We start from the raw sequence: 23,240 nt of genomic DNA on the forward strand, positions 1-23,240 counted from the left end.
GCAATTGTGCCTACTTTGAATGCCAACTAATACATTTTATATATGTTGCTCAACTCAACATGAAAAACAAGTAGGTAATGCGCAGACTGAGCTCTACTTGTACACTGAATAAAAGTTGAAAAATCGAGGTGTTAGCCGCAGATTTGGCAGCCGTCTGGCTCGCGCATTCCTGCGGATGAAACATGACGGTGTCAAAGAGGAGGGAAGAGCGTAAAACACTCGGGTGTGAAGGCGTGGGACTGAAAGAGAGCGTTTTATTATCCTGAGAGAAGATCGCTCTGCTGACCTGACACGTGTTTATCGTGATTCTGCAGTGAGGTACAGCACGTCTGGAGCGATTCTTCAAAGGGTCAAACATCAGAAGAAATTCCTCCTTTTGAAATGATGTTTTTGTTGTAATGCGGTCCGAGAAGAGTCAGCACTCATGACAGGATCATAATGTCATTTAAAGTTTGTGCGGTTCAGAACTACATTAAAATACCACATAAAAACTGTATTGATGCACATCCTGTTGAAAAAGGGAAGTCTGGGACTTTAGAAATAGCTAACTAACATTTCAACCGTTAACTACGCTACTTGCTATCGCTATTCAGACGTCCTCATTCAAGAAACCATTTTATTGGACAAAATGCAGGATGATGTCATCAGTATTTTTGGAAATGTACTAATTTTAATACTTTCTAACTATCTTTTAGGGGTATGCTAGCATACAGATGCTAGCCTTAAAACTAACAGACATGAGTCCCAAATGACATGTTACACACTACGCATATATTTGATAAGGTTATTTAGTCATTCAACACCAGCCTGTTAGCCCCTCCCTCTTGCCTTATAAGGAAAGCTGTGACAGTTGAGCGCATTAGGCGTCCAACATTCCACAACATTCCATTTCCGGTTAGTTAAGTGCATCATTTAAAGTGCACTTTATCTTTTTGGAATGTTCAGAATTTTTGGAATTTTCAGTATGAACAGTGGAATCTTCACATTTCACACTATTTATACTACAAACGGCACAGAATAGGGGATAAATAAGCTAACTGGGATGCCATTAAAAAGGACTAAAAACTTCTAAAAAGTGCTGATATTAGCAATAGTAGAAGTAACGTTTGACTTAGCAAACACTGCTAGTGATTAGCATTAGCCTACTCACCAGATCCTCTGACGGGGCACATCTCTGGGATGTGTCCGAGGGCCCAGCAGCGGCCCGTGTCGCAGCAACACTGTCCTTTGGTGTACTGACCGGACAATTCAGCCGCGCAGCGGCCGTTCGCCAAAGACGAGAAACACGTACCGACCCGATGATCTGTGACAGAGAGCGAGAGAGAGAGATCAGCATACTATGCATACTGTTTACAATATGTGAATTTTATACCGTAACACTTTACAATAACGTTCATTAGTTAATGTATTAACTAACATGAACTAACCATGAGCAATCCATTTGTAACTGTATTTGTTCATCTTTGTTAACGTAACGTACAGTTGTTCATTGTTAGTTCATGTTAGTTCACAGTGCATTAACTTATGTTAACAAGATTTTAATAAAGTAGTAGTAAATGTTGAAATTAACATTAACAAAGATTAACAAATGCTGTATACGTGCAGTTTATTATTAGTTCATGTTAACTAATGTAGTTAACCAATGTTAACTAACAAACCTTATTGTAAAGTGTTACCTTTTATACTATATGTGACCCTGGATCACAAAACCAGTCACATGGTATATTTGTGGCAATAGTCAACAAATACATTGTATGGGTCAAAATTATCTATTTTTCTTTTATGCCAAAAATCATTAGGATATTAAGTAAAGACCATGTTCCATTAAGATATTTTGTAAATTTCCTACCGTAAATATATAAAACATTTATTTTTGTGACTGAATGCAGCACAATCGCCAACATAAATGGAGAACTTTAAAGGAGATTTTCTCAATGTTTCGATTTGTTTGCACCTTCAGATTCCAAACCATACATCAATGAAAAGCTTATTTATTCAGCTTTCAGATGATGTATAAACCTCAATTTCAGAAAATGGACCCATGTGACTGGTTTTGTGGTCCAGGGTTACATATACAGAATAAGTTGTTTATAAATTCTACTATTCAATTGTGCATTAACCTCCAAATACCAGAAATGCTTTTCTCGAGAGTACAGTCACACTTCACAGGAAGTCAGGCCCATGCATGCCCTTTACACAGTCCCCTAGCAGGAAGTAAATTTATGAGGTGGGAGCTTGGGAAGGCCACTGGGGGACTAAAAGCATGGATCGGGAACAAGGTTGAGATAGGACGCTTTAGCCAGTCAAGGTCAACGAGCGGGCTGGTTGAGACCGGGTATATACTAGTTTGCATACAATGCTACATTAGTGCTTCTGAACCATGTGGAAAAGGAGGGTGAAAGTCGATTAACTCGGCTAATGAGCCAGCACTCTGCCATAAATCAAGTCCATGTGGAGTAATCTTGGCCAATTACGTCGGACACAAGAAACCCTCCGTCTGGAGGTTCCAGGCGCTCTCTCCAGAACTACAACCCCCTGGGATCGACCCGGCCGGGGGGTTTCGCAAGCGTGGTGATGGGAATGCTGGCTTCAATTGGAACCAGACCTTCTGACGTGAGATTTCTCGTGTTCGTACATGGCTCGACGGTGCATTAACGCTGATTAGCGTCAGGCTAGATGACTCCCTACGGCCTGGTTCTGTGCGATACAGAGCACTAGCCAGGGGGGCGAACGCAAAGATAGCACAAAACTTTTCCGCCGTTGGTTTCTGGCCTAAAACAATGTCTGAGCAGCTAGTTGGCATTTGCAGCTTCTTTGGAATAACTTGCACTGATGAAATGCTCACAATGGCTACGTCTACCGATGCATTTGAAAACGACGTCCACGCTAGCGCTTTCCAAAGGTTTCTCATCCACACTGAAACATCGGTAAATGCTTAAATCATCTTCCTGTGCATGCGTAAAATGCAATAAATTGGTCAATAAATACAATTATTGGTCTAAAACACAAATTCCCTCATGTTTTGCAATTTTTTTGGTCATTTTTGCATGAATGCAATATGATATGAATGTAATATATTATTTTTAACAACATTATCAATAGCAGGCACAACAATACCGATATAACTATAATATCTATAGGTATAAAATGTGTCGCATGACTAAACATCCGTCATCGTTTTCGAAAACCTCAGTTTTCACAGTCCGCACTACAAAGCGAAAACGGTTTTAAAATTGAACCACTTAGAAGAGCGTCAGTTTTCGCAGGACAAAAAACGATGTCTTGGTGAGGACAGACGGCCAAAATGTGAAGAAAAGATGCATTTTCAGATGTTTTTTTCAGTAACTAATAACACTCATTACGAGAGTAATAGTAATGTGGTCATATTTGATTTCATGCCAAATTTCCAAATGTTCCAAAATCTCCCAAAAACATTTTTGGCTTCTTACTACAATCTTTATTGTGTATGTCAACAACATCCAGAAAAACATCCAGATTGCCCGTGTTCTCCACCATGACGGGATCCATATGTTCACTAAACATTTGCTGCAAATCCAGACGGGTTTCTGGGAATGTATGAGGGCCACGTCAACGCGTCATCCAGGGCCGGTATCTCACGTTTCTTTATTCGCACCCGGGGACCTGTCGGATCAGGGGGTTACGAGAGACATATGGGCTGGCCGGAGTGAGAAACTCAAGACGGCGTGTATAAAAAGAGATGGATATACACAGATATATATAGAGAGAGAGAAGGGAGTGTGAGGGAAAAGGGACAGTGAAGGGAAAAGACAAAGGCCCTGCCAGAGTCAACAATGTCTTTGCCTCACTGTACTGGAATGTTAGCAGGAGGAAATAGCATCCATGTGGCTGAATTTTCACCATTGTCCTCTGATGATTGATCCCCGATTGAGACCCGTTCGCCAAAAGAAACCAACAAACTAGTCTGGTTTCAAACTAAAGAAAGACTAGTTAGTCTGGATTCAAACGGTTTCCTTTGCACAAGTTTTTAAAGGCGACATTTATTACTACATTTATATTTGCCAGTGACGTCGACGGAAAAGAAAGTTGATTTTTAAGGGCAGAAACAAGCCGAATATATTTTGCAAGTAAATTATTTGTAAAACCAATAATAGTGTTGTAAACTTTTTTCTTAAGAATCATTTATGCAGAGGTTTGCTCTGCTTGTGTTTCCCAGAAAGTTTTGATGGAAGTTTTGACAAACCTTTTTTTCTTTTTGTAGGACAACAATCATTGTAAGATGAGCATGAATGAGATATATTTCGCCCAACAGATGTCAGACAACCCGGGTTTTTTAATTAATTTCAATTCGCAATCATATCCTGCACAGAGAAATGTCCTTGAGCAAGATATGTCCTTATTAATGCAACACATGTCTGAGGTTTCACTTAAAAAAAAAAAAAAAAAAAAAAAGGATTTAAACGTGTTTTTTTACAGCCTGATGCTAAAAGAAAACATTTTCTTATGTAATTACATTTTATATTAATTAAATTTTTATGATGAATTTCTAACAAACACTTTTTTTTTTATTCTTATGATGAAATTCTTATAAACTATAAACTTTTTAATACATTAATGATGTTAGTAATAGGAAACCAATTTGTAAAATAAATGTTTCTAAGAGCACCGGATGCAATGGCAAAAATATTGTCAAGTCATGGTTTAGACAAACAGATAATCCTAACCTAACCTAAGACTATTAAAAACATTTCTGTTAACTGCAATAAAAAAATGTCAATAAGTTTTTATTGAAAAACTTTAAATGAAAATGAAAAATGTTGCCTTAGTTTAAGTTGAAAATAAGTTGAAGTTGAAGCACTAAAATGATTAACTCGAAATAAAAAAAAACTAAACATGAATTAAACCTAAATGGCAATAAAAAACACAAAAAAACGAATACAATTATAAAATAATTAACATAAAAAAAATAATTAAGCTGATTCAAAATATTGATAAACCTATAATAAAACTAAACTAATACTGCTGAACAAACTCAAACTCACATTATTGGTTGAGCAAAAGTTTTTTAATAGGGCTGCTCAAAAAATTGCACTTTCATTTGGCGCCACTAGGGGTGCAGAAATTAAAAAGTTGATCTAAAAAAATTACTCATCCAGGTTTATTTAGATTTTTAAACCAACAGTTTGGTCGTGTTTGCTGGTGAAGTTACTGTACGGTGTTATAAACACACTTACACGGGCTTGAAGTGGTTGACAAAAGCGTACACAAGTTCATCCTGTGAGTCACACAGGCAGGTGATATGAAGCACGGCTCAGATGCGGCCCAGCGTGAGGTCACGGGAACAAGCGTGTGTGTGTGCATGTGTGTGTGGATGAAAGAGTCTCACCGACACATCTGGAGCCGTCTGTGCTGGTGATGTATCCCCGCGGACAGGTGCACACGTAGCTGCCGGCGGTGTTGGTGCATTCTCCGCCATCACACACGCCGGATATGATTGTGCATTCGTCGATATCTGAAACGGAAACACGAAGCAGTGATGCATTTCTAAGTTCTTTTATGACCCGCACTGTAAAACATTATATGATCAATAAGTTATAGCAACATATGTTTTTACATTCCTTCAACTCATCGAAATAAGTTAAGCGATCTATTTACTTTTTTTAAGTTTCACAAGATTCAACTAATTTTAAGTCAGTTTAATGCAATTTAAGTTGAAATTACTTAAACATTCAAGTTGATTGTACTTAAAAATGTAAAGGCAGCAACTTTTTTTAACAGGGTCACACTTTATTTTAAGGTGTCATTGTACCAGTGTAATTAAGTACTGAGTAATATTAAGCAACTACATGTACTTTCTATAGGGTTAGGGTAGGATTAGGGTTTGGTTGAGGGTTAGTTGCATGTAATTATGCATAATTTACTGTTATTACTATGGTAAATATACATCTAACAAGGACACTGTAAAATAAAGTGTTACTGAACTTAGTTATTGTGATGTCACTTTCTGTAATGCCATCATAGGAATTATTAATTAGCTGTCCTATGAATTAAGAACTTTTACATTCTTCTGATGCCACTGAAAAGCCTTTGTAAATTCATAAGATGTGGCAAAAAGGTTCTTCTATGACATGAGAACTTGCAGCATAAGAACTTAAAAAGGTTCTCCGATGCCGTCGCAAGAACCTTTTTAAGTTCTTATCACACACTCTGGCTCTTTCAGAAGTCTGGGAAGTATAACACCACAGTCTTCCAGTAGAAACCAAACAGAATGAACCAAACAAGAGGAGACGCACTTGATATTTCTGGCGTTGTTGTTTTTTTGTTGAGGAGAAACATCTTAGAAGCAACTCTCATTTACATAAGATCTCGTTTGTGGTTTTTCTTTCCTGTGGGAATCGATTGGTATCGCTCGGGACCTCCTCACGGTCCATAAAGTGACTACGGGCGCTAACTCAAACCGAAGGTCAACAGATGTTAAAGCGTTTGGTTGGTTTGTATTGCGTGTCATTCTTATATTTATACACACGTGCAATTACATTTATTTAGTAAAATTATATGTGGACGTTGTGTGTCGGGTTCGTCGCATGAGATTGAGGCGGGATGTGGGAAGAGCATGAGGAGCGATTACGTGTTTGATGTGTTCGTGTGTTGGAAAGCGGGAGTCACGTTGTCCCACAGCAGCTGAAAACGGCCCTGCTGAAGTCATAAAAACCTCGGCAAAACAAACCCGCTCGTCAGCGGAGCCCCAGAAGCGGGACCAGACTTTACTCAGGGCGTGTTGAGAGGGGAACGTCTGCTAATGACTGCTGGAGAGCGTGCTCACGTAATTGTACATCAGGAGAGCACTTTTTGGGGTTTTTGCATTCATTGATGAAATGTATTTGGTTCTGCTCTTCATTTTAAAAAGAGAGAAGGAGGAAAAAAGATCAAAAGCATAAAAAAACTTAACCTTTTAGCACCATTATTTGGGTTCCTTGACTAGCTGACAATTATCTGGACTAAAATGGTTCAAATTAAAGGTTCTAAAAGGTTTTTTTCAGCATAAGAGAATATTTTAAGTTGTAATAATGAAATATAGTCACTTTTTAATCCTTATGATTTCATAAAAACAGTTATTCTATGACATCAGAACTTAAAAAGGGTTATTCTGAGTTCTTACAATGTCATAGAGTAAACCTGTTAAGTTATTATAAAGCAATTCAAGAATATAATAATTAATTACATGTACTTACTATAGGGTTAGGGTTAGGATTGGGGTTAGTTGCATGTAATTATGCATAATTTAGTTATTACTATAACATGGGTAACAAGGACACTGTAAAATAAAGTGTTACCAAACTTAGCGTTACTTAGAGCTACTTTCTCTGAAACGATCTGCAGTTGGTGTCTCCTCACCACTCCTGAGAAAGTGCCCTGTAAGCAGTACGAGGTATGCCTCATGCCGTACCTCCTGGCCCAGGGCGAGACTTTTTCCACCACACCATTGTCTTGTAATTAAGCGTCCCACAACTACCACCTGGGGTTTTTTTTTCCACCCTCCACGCAGCTTCAAAGAACAGAGGAGCACTTCTATTCCAACCCAAAGTTCAGGGTGTTTTAGTGATCACTTGAGCATCTAATTTGCAGAAGTTTCTCTCTCGTTTCCTTGAGAAAAAAGTCTACATGAGCCTGCAGACAGAGGTCTGTTTCTTCTCCAAACCATTGTTTTAGTAATGGCCACGTCATTCGGGTCAAAATGTGATTAGGAGATAAACTAATAACCTAGAGGGTCAGGATTCCCTCTGCCTGGCTGACTGGAAGCGTGCCAAATCTGATCATTTTACATACTTAACTCTTAACTTACAATTCTGAACATGTAGAAAACTGTGGGAAAGTAAAAAAAATAAAAATAAGTTTCACTCTTCCCAGATGCATCTGTGAGAAACGATCTGTAATCTCAATGTATGTCAACAACTGACTCGTTTGTGTTTCTACTCAGGAATTTTATGACAAACATCTCAGACAAAGTAGATACTTAAATGAAACATGAATCAAGTCTCCAAGTTAATGGAATTAAGAAACAAACCTCTGAGCAGAATATTATACTTCATACTCTTTTCATGAAAAGACCGCTTGGAAAAGGAGAATGCAAGCTGTAATCAATGCTCACATTTGCCATGCAAAATAAAATAAAATAATAATTTTGAATAAATTCATTTTTTTAATACAAAGCAATATAACACATATTTTAATAAATAAAATAGGTTCTAAAAAAATAAAAATCATAATCTGGTAGATATGGAATAACCTTTTAGCTAGTATTAAAAAAAGCTGTAATTCACTATCTCTCTCTTTATCTCTCTGTCTAGGTTTTATCTTAAATCTCTTAAAAGGCAGGATTGGATCCAAGAAGCGCAGACCCCCGCTTTACAACACGGCTGTTTGTTTTCACTCTGCATTGTTGAAATTCCACTCGAGCGGCACTATCTATTGTTAAAGATGGACCCCAAGAGGAAAAAAGCACTTGGTTTTTAATCCAGTAACTTAGTCAAGCAGCTACACCTGACATTTCCATGCCAAACCAGCCTATTTCCAGCCAATATTCAATTGGAAATCCACTGACGTCAACATTTCATGCATGTCAACATTTTGGAAAGCTTACAATGTCAACGAAACCGCCAAGTGCATGACTTTTCTTTCCAGTTGTGAGTGAGTGAGTGAGATCATTATCATGCTTCATGCTGTTTTCTGACAGGTTTTGGGTTTGTGCAGTAAGTGACATACCTTCGCACTTCTGGTTGGTCTCACTTTGCCGGTGACCCGCGGGACATTTGCACTCGTACGAGCCCACGGTGTTAATGCAGTTTCCTCCAGCACATAGTCCTGGGACGGCCTGACACTCGTCCACGTCTGACAGGGTGAGGAGAAGAGCGTAAGCAAACACATTTGACCCATATATGTAGTCTGAACACTAGTTGTAATGTATTTTCATTGTTTGGAAAGGAAATACTAATTTCGACAACAACAGCAGCATCTACTGCTCTTAATTGGAGATCTATTGTGAGTTTAAATCACTTTAAGAATCTTTGAGAAGGTTAAACATGTGTCATCTTTGTTCGCTCACAGTCTGGGCATTTTCTCATTGTCTGAAGTCATCCCTTTAGGACTTCATGACACAACTACAGATATTCGGTATTGTCTGGGTTGAACGGCACTTACGTATCTGGCTGGCTCCCAAAAACTGCATTTATCTGTTTTGCCCTGTTTCTTTACATTGATATAATTGGCAGGCCTTAACCTGTATCCAATAAGCACAAAACCATCAGGTCTGTCTACTAATATCGTCCTAAAATAGTTTCTTCTGTTAAATGCGATTGAACGCAAAGAGACTCTGGAAAGCTCAGTGCACGTTACACAAATCCCCCCACATGTGTGTGCTTTGTACTCTAGCCAGACAGACTTTTGCAAAAGCACTCCGTCTTTAGGCAAATCCAGGCCAGACTTGGAGCTGTCTCTTATTTTGTATATTGAAAGGGGGAAAAGAATAAAAAGGAAAAGTTAAAGAGGAGACATTTATAATCACTGGGAGGGGCGTCTTTGAGATGATATGTGAAGTCTGGGTGGCATTTGGTATTTTGGCTCGCAAAATGTTCTCTGAGGGCGAAGCAAATGGACTGTTTTTTTTGTTTTTTTTACTGCAATGCTGTAGAATCTGAGTTGTTATTGTTAACTAAAAACTAAAACTTTTATGCTATAAAACAGCTTGCAAAGGAAAAGCTGACCAAAAAACACCTCTGTTAATGTTTTAATCTTGTGATAGTTACCTTACCTAAATTCATGAGCAAAGTGAATAAGCTTTATAATGTGTAACAGACCTTGAGAACAGAATTCAATCATGTACAATTATGTCCTTGAAAATCAAACAACACGCCCATAATTGTAAATAAATGTGACAAGCTATTATATAATCCCATTTAAAGTATCCCTAATGGAAGTCTTCTAAATATTTGACGCTACTAAGAAACACAATGGGGACGTGTCCTTTTGGAAATGGACTGGAGTGGTATGGTTTACCCTAGACAGGCCATGTCTTAGTGTCATCTGCCGCGTCAGGCTGGTCATTAGGGCAAGAATTCAACAAACATGTGAGCCAGACACTGAGAAGGAAAGAGCTATTTGCTCAGATGCAAGAGGGAATGTCTTACCTTGGCATGCACCAGTGCGGATGTTGGGTATGAAACCCCTTCGGCAAGGTTGGGGTTGGGCAGGGCACATCTCACACGGGTGACCCCACGCTCGCCCAATGGTGGCGCAACACAGCGTCTTGGTGCACACGATACCACTTAGCTGACCCTGGCACATCTGGTTGTTGACCTGTGTGAAGCACGGCCCGGTCCGGTAGTCTGATTGTGGGAGAGATGAAGAGATGTTGGGGAGATCAATATATACATGAATAAAACATTGGGATGTGCAACAACAGCTTTTTCACACGAGCCTTTCCTGGGGTAAAATACCATCTCAAAACCATTAGTCAACATAAAAACAGCTTAAACTAGCCTAAAATGGTGTGCTGTACACTAGTTTCCACTAGTAAGGTTGGTCCAGTTTGGTGGTACTTATTTGACTAGCTAGCTTGAATAAACCAGCAAGCCACCATAGCCTGACAAAACCTTTCAATGATACGACAAGTCAAGCGCTAATAAGCACTATGTGACTAAGGAATTAGGACAAGAAATCACATTTAACAGGGGTTAAGAAAGCAAAGAATGCTGGCAGACAAATCTTCTCCATCATGCAGCTGTTTCCAATGCTGGAGGTCGGTCTGGGAATGCTCTGACAGTGATTCTCTTTCACTCTTATAATAGGATAACTAGATGATAGCTTGGAAATTTCTGGATGGTATCAATAATGGCAATTTCCATGACAAACCTTCTTGTTTTTTTGGCTGAGGTTGAAATGTGGGATAGTGGTACTAGCACTGTTTTGACATTTGGAGATTTGGCAATTTGCTTAGACTTCCTTTGTGCTGGTTGCCAATTGAGACGTTTCAATCTCATTAACGATGTTTTGAGCTTCAAACAAACCAATTCAACACTGAAATAAACTGAGCATTTAAGGATCCAATCATTTCAGTGTTTAATAAAACTCATCTTAAGCTCAAACAAATGCCCTGATGCATCTTCCGAGTGTTTGCTAGTATGTTTTGCAAACGTAATTAAACGAGACCCACATATGTTTGGGGTATACTGTGAGAGTTGGTTTACTCTGGCGGGATATGAATGAGTTCCTGACTCCATGATTTCCCCAGTCATTCCTCAAGAGAATGAACAAATCTTTCCGTATCCTTCATAATATTGAATGCGAAACAAAAGCTAAATCATATATCCATAGCCGGGGGTGGGGGGGTGGGGGGGTGCTGGTGGGGGGGGGGGGTAGTGGCACTAAGAAAGTAGGTCAAGAGGAGAAGAAAAAAAGGAAGAAGGACTATAGAGATATCCTCCTCACGTGTCTTTAAATCCTTTCACTGTCCCTTCAACTCGTCCCTTCTGCGTTCCCCTGACCTGACCGTTCTTCCTGGACAATTTGAGTCCAGGAATGCAGGTCCTCTCCAAGTTGAGGCGACCCACTGCGAGCATCCTATGAACATCTGGGATTGATTAATTGCGCCTGGTCGGTACTATGGTGGGACAAGCTAAGTCCCAGATGTGGCCATGCATATCCAATACTCCAATTCATCAGCCTCTCTATATTGCAGCTTTGTCTCTTACTGTGAGTGATGATATTCATATGGGTAAAGCCTTCAGGGATGCATCTATAAAGTCAAAATCATCTTGATTTATGGATTTGGTCATTTTGCAAGTTGGGAAGAAACAAATCTAGTGCTATAGGTGAGTTTAAGTGTCTATAAGCAAAAACAACCTAGGGACTTTCGACTTGTAGTGGATCACATATAAATAGCAAGTTACGTGCATGAAGTAATTTAATTTGTAAGTCGCTTTGGACAAAGGCGTCTGCTAAATGACTAAATGTAAATGTAAGTAAAGTTGAAGGGTGGATGTTTCTGGACATCTAAGTAGTTAGGGTTAGGGTGGAGGACTACATGGATGCCATAAGTTGCTCGGCAGTGAAGGACAAATGAAGAAGGTACTTAGAAACGTCTGTCATGAGAACATCCTTTAAGCTGCTCAGGTCTGTCTAACAAAACTTTGATCTGCAATGAAACTGGAGCCTGGGAGTCTGAAAGCTCCAGCCAACATCAGTCGGAAGGCGTCGCCTTGTTTGAATCAGCCAACTTCAGCACAGCACCGTTTATACGTGCACAAAGCCAGAAGAATATACGCAGTGTAACACGGTAGGTCCACACTAAAGACGGGTCTCTTTTGAGAATTGAACATTTTTGAGATTGCAATCTCCAACAGCAACAGATCTGCAAGGCAAAAGGGAAACCGGTTAACCTCAATGTCACGTTGGCAAACTTGGAAGTAATGCACAGACCTTGCTTCCCAGAAGTAAGCAGACTCATATTCCAGAGAAGGGGGGATGTAATGTAACATTCGGAAGTAATTTTGCCTTGATTACAGTTCGAGTGGCTTGTCAGATCAAAACCATTCACCTACACCCTATCCCACCAAACACTCACTCACCTCTACTTTCCGTTTAGTCACCAGTGTTTCCCTGCCAGCTACGTCTGCCAACTACTTAGCAGCGTTGATTATCATGAATCATGAGGCAAGATGGGAAAAAAACGATGCCTCAGGAGGTAGCTGATGTGTGGCATTCACACTTGTCCAAAGATTGGGTGGCAGCGTAATTTGGCAGGAGGAATTCCAGCTTTCTTCACACTCCAACGACTTGGCCTGTTTTTATCATCCCCAGTGCTAATGGACCGAAAGGGAGTAGACTGTCATGAAAGACCTTCTAAGATATGAAAAATCAGCCAAAGGGAAGTTAATCTAGTCTGGAACGTTAAGCCTTGGGGACCAGCTGCAGGTGGAAACCTCAAACGCAGCCAAAAACGTGCTCAAGAGTCAATGACTGGGAAAAGTCACTCGCTCGCTTTGTTGTGACCTATTTTGGTTTAATCAGAGTACACACCAAGATAAGAAATGTGTTTTCACTTGGGGAGAAGCAGAAGTTCATTCACGTAGGTCTGAAGAAAAAAAGGGGGGTAGAAAGGAAACATTAGATGCACAAGCGTTCCGGTGAAAGGCTTTGAATTTTCTCAGACGGACCAACAAACTCTTTTACTGCTCAGTGATTTACAGTATGGCTAAATAAGACAGGCAATCTCTTCACATCTTATCTCTGTCACACACATCCAACAAGCCAAGGTTTCAACAGTTTTATGACTCCCAAATGAGTCAGTCCACAGCAAATCCACTGAGCCTCAGTCCTTAATACATTCATTCATACTCTTGTGGTTACAGGAGGATTAGTCACGCTTTATTGCTCGGAAAAACCTTTTTCTCTAGAATCCACTGCATCAAAAAAAAAACAAAAAAAAACAATAGCATCTGTGCCAAAACAGTGGTAATTGATGCAACTTAAATGGACTTGTGACCACAGCCTTGAGCAAAGTTACCCTTCGACAGTGAAATGAATACTATGCATATCTTTCTTCAGTGTGGGGCACTGTAAGTGATAACACAGAGCACACGTGGCTAAACGGAAAACTAATTAGATGGGACTAACACCATTCTCACCGTTAACTTGCTTAACTCTCCCTATAAACCGTGCCCGACTCACAGCTGAGCTTGCACTGTGTTTGCAGAAACTCTTCTGCAGACGACTGACTTTCCAAAAACGCCAGCCAACTATTGTGCTGCACAGTTTTCAGGATCCAATTTCTTTGTTACTACCTCTTTCTTGGAAGACTGTTCTGGCTTCTTTGTAAGAACCAAATAGAGCGACTGACATCAGGCCTTTTGCGAAAAACTGCATCATCTTTTTGGAAGTTCATCAGTTGTATGAAATGCAGTCCCTTGATGATTAACAGGAGTGACTGAAAAAGGCTAAATAAAGATTTTTTTCTCTGCTCTTTAACAATGAAATGTCTAATTGTTTGGTGTGACGTTTTTACAACCTAGAAGCAAGGACCTTGAGGGGGAATCTGGGGGTCTCAGAGACGAGGGTCTGGACTGAATGAATCTTGTCAGGTGGCCCAGGAAGGATCTGCCATGGCAGCTGGTGTCCCATGGATGGTGCTCTCTCCGTGTGAAGAGATTTGTTTGTACTAGTTCAGGCCTGGCTGTGTATACACAGCTTGGGTCTCCATTTCTTAGAGAACCCCCCCACCACCACCCTTACTTGTCAGGATAGTCTATGGCTCCACACAGAAACATTCCCTTGTCATTTCCACCCTACTTTATCTACTGCCAGATGTCTCCCAAACTTTTCCACCTCCCCGTGTTGGGTTTTCAAAGGAAACCGGCCTACGATTGCACAAGGGGGCTTCGTGAAGGGGTGGGGTTACAGAAAGAACCAGACACAGGAGGGTGGGGTACCAAAAAAGGGCTTAGGTATTCGGTCTAGAGTGCCTGGGGCGCTCCTCTCCCACAATTCACATGGCCTGATGGGAACTGCCTTTACGGTCCTTTCAGTCTGTCATTTTCTCATAACTCCAGCCAAGGATTTCACCTCTGATAGAACGTCTTGAGCACCCATGAGGGAGGCCTTTTTTCCGCCCCAGATTACCTCATTGTTCCAGCTCTGAGAGATGTGGCCACAATGTAAACTGTAGCATTAATTTCACACTAGCTACAGTGAAGGGGGGAAGCACACTGACTCAAAACTACTGTAAATAACCCTTCTGAGCGTTTCTGGGTCACATTGACACACTGTTACCACATTCTTGAAGCAGGCCTGAGACGGTAAACAAACCGCACATCCTCACAGACGTCAACACAATTAAGAGTTGAGAAAATATGAACTTTGGAAGGATAGCAGTGGCTTACCTCTCTCGCACTGCGGTCCAGTAAAACCATAGACGCAGGCACATCTGTTTGGTCCAATACAACGGCCGCCGTTTTGACATCCGCTCTCACACACAGCTACAGAAAGCAAAATTGGTCAAAATTGGACTCATATGAATAATATTTATTTATATTAATAGTACAGTGATCCACAGGTTGGAAGTTGAAGTCCTCTTGCATTTAAAGAAAGATATAGTTGGGTTCAAATGCATTCTGAGATCTTTCGTGTCAGTAAGCCCAACTCTTGTGAAATCATCTATTGTTGTGTGTGTCTGTTCAGGTATGTGCTGATGTCTGGACGTTCTGAAAAGGAAGTTCACTTACGCTGTCCACAGTGATTTCCTGTGTAGCCCTTCTGGCACGAGCAGGCGTCTTCATTACAGACCCCTCCATTCATGCATCTGACGCTGCAGGACTGGACTGTACAGAGACAAGAGAGGTGATTATAAACCATCTGGAGTGCTCAATATAACAATGCACCTTCCAGCAGCCAACTTTAGGAATCAGAAATACCCCAAAAATGATACAGTGGAAAATCTTTGATTAATTTCCATGGATTGGTTCAAACTGCTTTCTAATAAACTTGGTATTGTACACTATGAATATTGTTGCATCTGTGACGAATTGCACTGAAAATAAAGTTGGTGTAGGGTTTACTTTAAATCATATTTTACTCAGAAACTGCTAGTAAATTTCACAAATAATTACAAAGGAACAGCAAGTAACACATAGAATTAAACATGAACATTTGAAGTAAAAAAAATGAAATAGTACTTTCTTGTAAAAATGATGTTTATTTTAAAACAATGTTATTATGTTCCTCTATTGTAAGACGCTTTGGATAAGGAGGAATTCGCTAATGCACATTTGTAAATGTAATGGAATTGATTCAAAACTCTGATTCAGTGATTCTTTCACATCATCACTAAAACATATTCACTAAAGTTTCCATGAGGTATTTTTCTTGCATTAAAATGTCTTTATTTCTAGAAAAACAGTGTGAGAAAGGCTTTTTACACCAGATTATATTTCTTCAACTGTACGTTTGCCCTTACACTGATGTACAGAGTTTACTGTAACTCCCTCACTTATTTGATTCAGTCATACTTACAGAATGTATTGGAGAAAGACCTACTAAACTTCTTATTTATTGTCTTTCCAATATCAGCAACTCCCAATTCGAATTCCTGGTAAGAGTGATTTTACTCGGCCAACAAAAACCTATTTTCATCCTGAACGAGTAGATTAATTTTCCAGCAATTTTCACGAAATTGGAATTCTCTCGGCACAGACAGAATCACTTAGCAAAGAATCTTTCAATAGAGTTTGTATAATTGCGATTTAAAATTGCACTCAGAAGAAAAAACAGATGACATAAGCACAACTAATCATGGGATGAGTTTTAAAAAAGATTGATGTTCCCAATTGGTCGCATCAAAACGTTGCTCTTGCCAAGCTCTTTCTTTCTGTCTAAACAAAGGCAGCGTGCCATTACCTTTCAGCCCAAACATAATTCAACCCACTACTTATCACAGACAAAGATATGTAAATATAACAGTTTCTCATTTATTCCTTTCATCTTCGCCTGCCATGACCTAATCCTTTTAAATGAACGTAAAAAAGAATAAACCAAAACAAGAGGGTAAAAGTTGAAAGTTTTTATTGTCAAAATTCGCCTATTTTTATTTGATTTCACATGAAAAATCCTGCTGGATGGAGATCAAACATGTTTTTTTCACTGATGGCATGCTTTCAACAGCAAGGCCTGTAAATGTTTGCGCACTGGCCGTGTTTTCCTGAAGCACAGGAAATGACTTCATCGGCTAGACCTGCTGACGGCCCCCTACAGGTGGACGGGCGACGCTCTCGCTCGCTGACCCATGCTAAGTGAGCTGCACGTGCTGAAGCGCTCACGCTAGCACACACACAAAACGGGGCTCCCCGAGGCTCCCACCCCACAATGTACCTCTGTATGCAGCAGTCACATCTGTCAGCTTTTTACAAGCTACGCTGACGGCAGGAAACATGAGCGCGGCCGAGGAACAGAGGTCCTTTATGGCCTCTCTTTCTCGCGGTGGCCTGTCAACGTCAAGTTCACGTCGTGGAGCTTAAAAGGAAATCGAATAGTTGCTCGATCGATAGCGTTGTATCTCAATGATACAAAAAAAACACTGATTTTAAGTTGAAGTATTAAAATAACTAAAACTGAAGTGAAAAATGCATACTATAAAAGTATATTAATTATACAAAAATAACATTGCTAACAGTGGCTTAAATTGAGACGTATGGTAATCAGACACTAATGATGAAGAGAAAGAGGATAGCACTGTTTTGGACGCTAATGACTACAGCTAACATTCGTGTGGCGGCTTGTTATTTATGGAGTAATTGCAGATTCATAACTGACTCATAAATGTGGCCGCTCCCAACCACTGCAGACGGTACGCGGTCGGGTAGGCGTAATGACAGCATTACCGATCTCGCAAATCCCATAAGGCTGCCAAAACAGAGTACAAGCGTATGTTTAGCATTTGCTTTCAAACAGACAAGGAACTGGCAGCTAAATCAGATGGTCAATTTCTCATTGGCGAATAAATTGACTCTGGTTTTACAGCTTACGAGACCGAAACCTATGGTTTGGTGCATTTGGGTTTATTTGTCTATGACCACATATTCCGGGCATTCGCTGAGAAACGGCTGGACGCCGCTGGCAGAGAGCAAGTGCAGTAAGAGAAACCTGCGCTAATGCTAAACACCTCATCCATGAATAACCAACAGTCATTACTTTTCCCAGTGCCATCTAAACACAATCAATCACGTTTTTCTAAGTCTGTTGTAAAAAAAAACGCTTTCACCAGTAGACATATGGTCTCAAATTTAACATATCTCAACAGAAAACGCTCTTAGCTTGACATTAGCTAATGATTCAGTGGACGAAACACTATACGCTGTCAGAAGAATTTCACAGTATTTCCAGCCATCTGTATCTCTGCTCAGTTTCAACTCTTAACCTGATAAATCACTGAAAATGTCAAAGAAAAGTTTCAATATATGACAAGCCCTTCAACCACAAAGGAAGTAAGCAGTGTAGAGAGAATCATTAAAGAGGACCTATTATGCTCTTTTACAAACTCTTGATTTTCCCCATATTCTCCATTGTCTCCAGCTCCTCTCTTCCCAGTCTGTCAGTAACGCTCTGTTTAGTTCCTGTCTCTATGAAGCCCCTCCTTCTGAAAAGCACAATGTGCTCTGATTGGTCGGCTGGACAAGTGTATTGTGATTGGCCTAGCTCTTCGGGCGTGTTTGGGAAATGCCACGCCCCTTACCCTAACTGCGAGTTTCAACCATAGACTGTAAAAAAATATGGACGTAGTGTCCGTGACGTCACCCGTAGGTTTCTGAAGAGCATTTTTGAAGCCCATTGACTCTCTTTTGGAACCTGTCTCAAGCGGCCAGTTGATGAATTGCAGTTTAAGTCACTTCCGTGTTGGATTCAAGAGAAAGACCAAAAGTTTGTTGCTTGGTTTCAACACACTACTAAAACCCCTTTCACACAGCGCTTTGAACCCGGGAAATTGCCGGCAAATTGCCGGAGTGCCTTCTGTGTGAACGCAAACACGACCCGGGATTTATGCCGGGATCGATGCCGGGTTGGGGACCTAGTAACATTGCCGTGTTCAGTCCCGGAACGCGCGCTGTGTGAACAAAAGCCGTAATAATGCCGTGTCGTAGTGATGACACTGAAGCCGGGATCGTTCGCCAGCTGTGAAACGGTACGTAATGCGCAAGTTTATGATCGAATCAGAGAAAAAAATGCACAAGCGTGGTTTCTCGAGAGAGAAATCGCAGCTCATAAGCAAACTTAAGACGCTGATGAGACATTACAAGTCACATCGATGTCACTTGTCTTTACGGGATTTTTACGGGTTGTGTGTGCTCTGATTCCGGAAAATCACTCGCAGTGTGAATGAACCAAAATCAAACGAACCCGGGTCACTTTATCCGTGTATTTTCCGGAATCTCTGTGTGAAAGGGGCTTTACTAACTCAACCAGGTCCCGCCCTTTATTCTGCGTATACATTATTTCAATGAGGAATAATGTGACGTGTTCGTCCTCAGAAGAAAACTCAAGACTACAAAGTTTCAGGGAGTTCACGAAGCAGTGACACTGATATAGAGAATAACTCCCGCTGGAGGGACTTTGTGTAACTTTGCAGAGCTTTTTCATGCTCAAACAGCAACATTACACACTAAAGAAAGTTGAAAATGTGAAACTGCATAAAAGGTTCGCTTTAAAAAACAAAACTAAACACATCTAAAGTCAGAGCTGTAAAGTCAGAGCCCTAGCGGTTAGAGCGCATGTTCCAAACGTTGTTAGAAGTCATTTTCAAATCATGTTTCTCTATTTCTAAACTATGCCTATGAATAAAAGCACCAAAAAATGCAAAATTAATGCAATTAACTAGTCATAATGTTTTTTTCTAATGGCCCACAAAGAACAAAAGGAGACGGAAATGACTGAACTCACCTGCGGCCGCCCCACAGCTAGGGGCAAGATGACCACTGGAGCATGTACACATGTTGGGCCTCGAGCAAAAACCATCCCCACACGAGTTCCTACAGATTGCTGGAGAGACACAAATATTCATGAGAAGTGCTTAGCAAAGGCCTTTTGATCTGAACAGAGATATAGCACAGAAGAAGAATGCATCTTTAGGACTAAGATGATTGGCTGGACTTCCAGCCTGGTCATATCTGGTTTAGCAGGATGGTTTTAGAGGGGTTTTGGTCACTTCTTTAGGTGGTAAGGCTGGGTTTAAATTAGTTTTTTCCTTCACAAAAGATTTTGGCTATGTTTAGTATGTTCCTATGCTCCAACTAGAAATGCAGTGCACGTAATATGCATTTTTATATGCATGGAATATAATAATCATGTTGTTTTCCAAGATGGCTGGTATTTGAATGGATGTAAAAACTTCATTATTTTTGGAAAAGTTAATTGTTGCACACAAAAACTTTAAAGTAGGCAGTATATATGCATCATGTGCATTTATACTAAACATAGCCTGGGTCTTGGTGGGTGTTTCCCTTATCTTCCTAAGCTAAGCCTTTATCTTTGGGGTGTTGTGTTGTGGTTTAAGGCTTTGGGGTCAAATCCCCTGCTATCATTGTAGGCACTTAACCACAGTTAACCTAAGGCTAAATGCTAACTCTGTGGTGAGTGTACTGTAAGTGAGTAGATAATTGTTCAAATGGCATCTTTGGCATGCAGCTTTATAAAAATAAATAAAACAGATACTTACGAACTATACACTGGTTTCCTGCGGGAAGTGTTTTCCATCCTGGACAACAATAGGAGTGAAAGCGGGAACCACATACATTGGGCCTGAAACAATGGAAACAAGTCCATTAAATTACAGAAAGCAAATTTTAATCATGAACATTTCTCAGAAACATACAACACGATGAAATATCTGCAGTCTCAAAGACCTTCTGACCCTTTGCAATAAATCAGGCTCAATACATACAACGACCCCAAAAGATTTTCCCGGGAAACAACATAAAAAGAGTTTGTTTTGAGTAGGACCATAACTAAACTTCCTGAGAAATATTTACTAAAGCCACTCTTCTGTTCCCAAATGCGTTCATCCATTAGCTGTTTTTTGGCAACTTTCTCACAGAGACAAAAGCGTCTGTCTTAGTCATGATATGTGTGATTAATGACAGGACCAAGCCCAAAGTTCAGTGCTTCTCATGAACAAACCCTGCACCATGTTATGGGCCTCACTGTTTAGTGTATATGACTTGATCCAGGACGACTAACTGGTAATTGACAGCTTGAAGGCAAATCGCCCTCAGAATGTGTCGTTTTAGCGGTTTCTTTCCAACAAGCCCTTAGAATCTCTGTCAAACCTGGACACTCACTGTGAAAACAGTTTTATTTCTATCAGCACCAAGTTAAGCCTGCCGTAAATGGACCTTTAAAAAAAACACAAAGTACATCTGTCTTTCTACACACATGCATAAATTCCTTTCCTCTACAAGTCAAGATGTTTACTAATGTCAGTCACCTGGGGACAACCAGCTGTAGTTTGAATCTTTTGATGGATTTCAAAACGCATTGCCAGACGACACAACCACTAACAGCAAAAACCAAGAGAGATGTGGAGGACCTGAAAGAGTAGAGGCCAACGGAGGGCTAGATGTTGGAACATGAAAACGGAAAATGCTGGGGAAAGGGCAAAAATCAGTGGGAGGTAAAGAAAACAAGTGGAAGTGAAGAGTTTGGGAAAAGGGGGGGTTGGGAGGTGGGCCGTTGAAAACAAAAGCAGCAGCGGAAATTAGACCAGAAGATGATGAATTATCAGCAGTGTGGAACCAAAGAGTCTTTTTTCTCATCTGGAGCCTGAAAAATTAAGTCTAAAACTCCTGCAGGATGACGACAAGAAGGTTATCCCTGGATGCAAACCAATCTCTTCGTTCTTTAATTCAATGCTTTTCAGTGTGTTCACATTTCTTTCAGCTGGAATACTGTTTTGGGTGGTTGTGAAGCAGTGAATACTAGAAAGCAGAAAACAGCTTAGAAAAATGCATTTCAAACATGAGCTCCTTGTGCAAACTATTAAAATGTACCACAAATATACCACTACTAAATGAAGAACATTTACAGCATCTCAAACACAAACCGGCATCTCAAAGAGAGATATAAATTGTTAACGGGTTATTTGCCACGAGGCAAATACCTTGGAAAGACCATGTGACTTCTTCAGCTAGATGGATTAATTCATTTCACTTCACTAGGTCAAATCCTTTTTCATTTACAGGGTCTACCAGCCCTCGAGCAAGAGATTTGCAAGCAATTCTTTGGCAAAGATCTCCGGATAAAGCAGGTCAGCTTTACGACTCTTGAGCCCTAAAAAACCCTCCCAACCTGAATTCCAGTAAGGCAAAAGGTCAGGACAAGACTGAGATAGGAAATCGGGATGCTTTGACAGCCGGTTTTCCGTGAGGTCATAAAAACTGAACAGGAGCTCTCACTGAGGCTTGTGGGATATCATGGAGAGGGCGCAGAAAGATAGCACAATTCTATCCCACCGGTTACCACTCCTAAAGAGGTTAAAGGTCACTTTAGAGACTTTTTCTCCCAGCCCCCGCGATTGCTGCTAACTCCAGTCCAGAGCCAATGACCAAATGGTTGTTTTAACATTATAAAGATCCCAGTGCGTAAAGCCTCTGGATCTCTAAGACCTTTTCCTTGTCCAACTTGGCCTGTTTCAAGCCCCTGGCCCTAATGAACTCAAATCACACTGCCGTCTAGACTATACACTTTTAATGAAATGAGGAAAGAGGAGGGTCGCTCCATATGATTTCATGCATAAAAACCATGTGAGACTGATGTCTTTCTTGCCTAAGCTGGTCTACAAGACACTTTGGAGTTCTGGAGCGACTGATGGTATCGGGAATAAACAACAGAAAGCAATTAGCTCTTACGTTTGTATTGTTTGGTACAACAATACACTGAGTACATTTGATAAGACGATAAGAATTTCTGGGCATGCTTTTATGCACACATAAGGATACACTTATCAGATCTGCGTCTTCCTTTCCACTAGTTAGATGACAAACCCCACTGAAAAAAAGAGAAACATACGGCTTGTTTTTTTCAGTTGGGTATTAAAATAAATTTGGCCCCATTTCCAGGGGCTATTTTTCTGTTCATATTCTTAAAGTATTTCTACAAAGAACAATTCCATAACAAAATGTTGTTGGCTTCAACCAAGCTCTTTGGTGTCCAAGAAGGATTGTTTTCCTTTGACTGGCATCTTCTTTCAGCTGTTAAAAGAATATAAATCCAAGACAAAGAACTCAGTCTCTCTTGGGATGCAAACATCAAGCGTTCTGGAAGAACTCAAGCCCATCTTTGCAGTTCAGTGGAGTTGACATTGCCTCAGAGACTTGTTGAGAAAATGAAGAGAAACCCTGGCCAAGCCACTTCTAAAAACATCAACCATGAGCACGGTGCCTGGCTTTGTACTCATCAAAACTTGTCAGGGTTGGCATCGATAGACGAGAACCACATAATCATAATCTCACCCCAAGCCCATTGCTTTTACAGCAGTCTCCCAGACTTTACCTTCATTTAAGAGGCCCCCAAATGCAATGTGATCAGACTCCTCAAAACTGACAGCCAAATTATGCTTATAGCAAGGAGAGCCAGTAAGCTTCAAATCACATACTGTAACTCTCTTAAACTGTCTGACCCTGGATAACATGGCTTTCTTGGTCGGTGACTCTGCAGTTGATCAAATG

The 23,240-nt window shown here is 40.4% G+C and overlaps 1 protein-coding gene across 1 annotated transcript in view; it reads right to left on the reverse strand.

Moving 5' to 3' along the window:
- LOC309475945 (fibrillin-2-like) overlaps positions 1–23,240 on the reverse strand; it is a 66,340-nt gene that overhangs the window by 39,311 nt on the left and 3,789 nt on the right. Inside the window, 8 exon segments of the mRNA XM_082138929.1 lie at positions 1,151–1,303; positions 5,366–5,491; positions 8,743–8,868; positions 10,164–10,361; positions 14,913–15,008; positions 15,255–15,350; positions 19,459–19,557; positions 20,234–20,316. Coding sequence (XP_081995055.1) covers positions 1,151–1,303; positions 5,366–5,491; positions 8,743–8,868; positions 10,164–10,361; positions 14,913–15,008; positions 15,255–15,350; positions 19,459–19,557; positions 20,234–20,316 — 977 coding nt within the window.

The sequence above is a fragment of the Leuciscus leuciscus genome (assembly GCF_965113295.1).
Source record: "Leuciscus leuciscus genome assembly, chromosome: 15".
In the NCBI taxonomy this organism is placed as follows: Eukaryota; Metazoa; Chordata; class Actinopteri; order Cypriniformes; family Leuciscidae; genus Leuciscus; species Leuciscus leuciscus.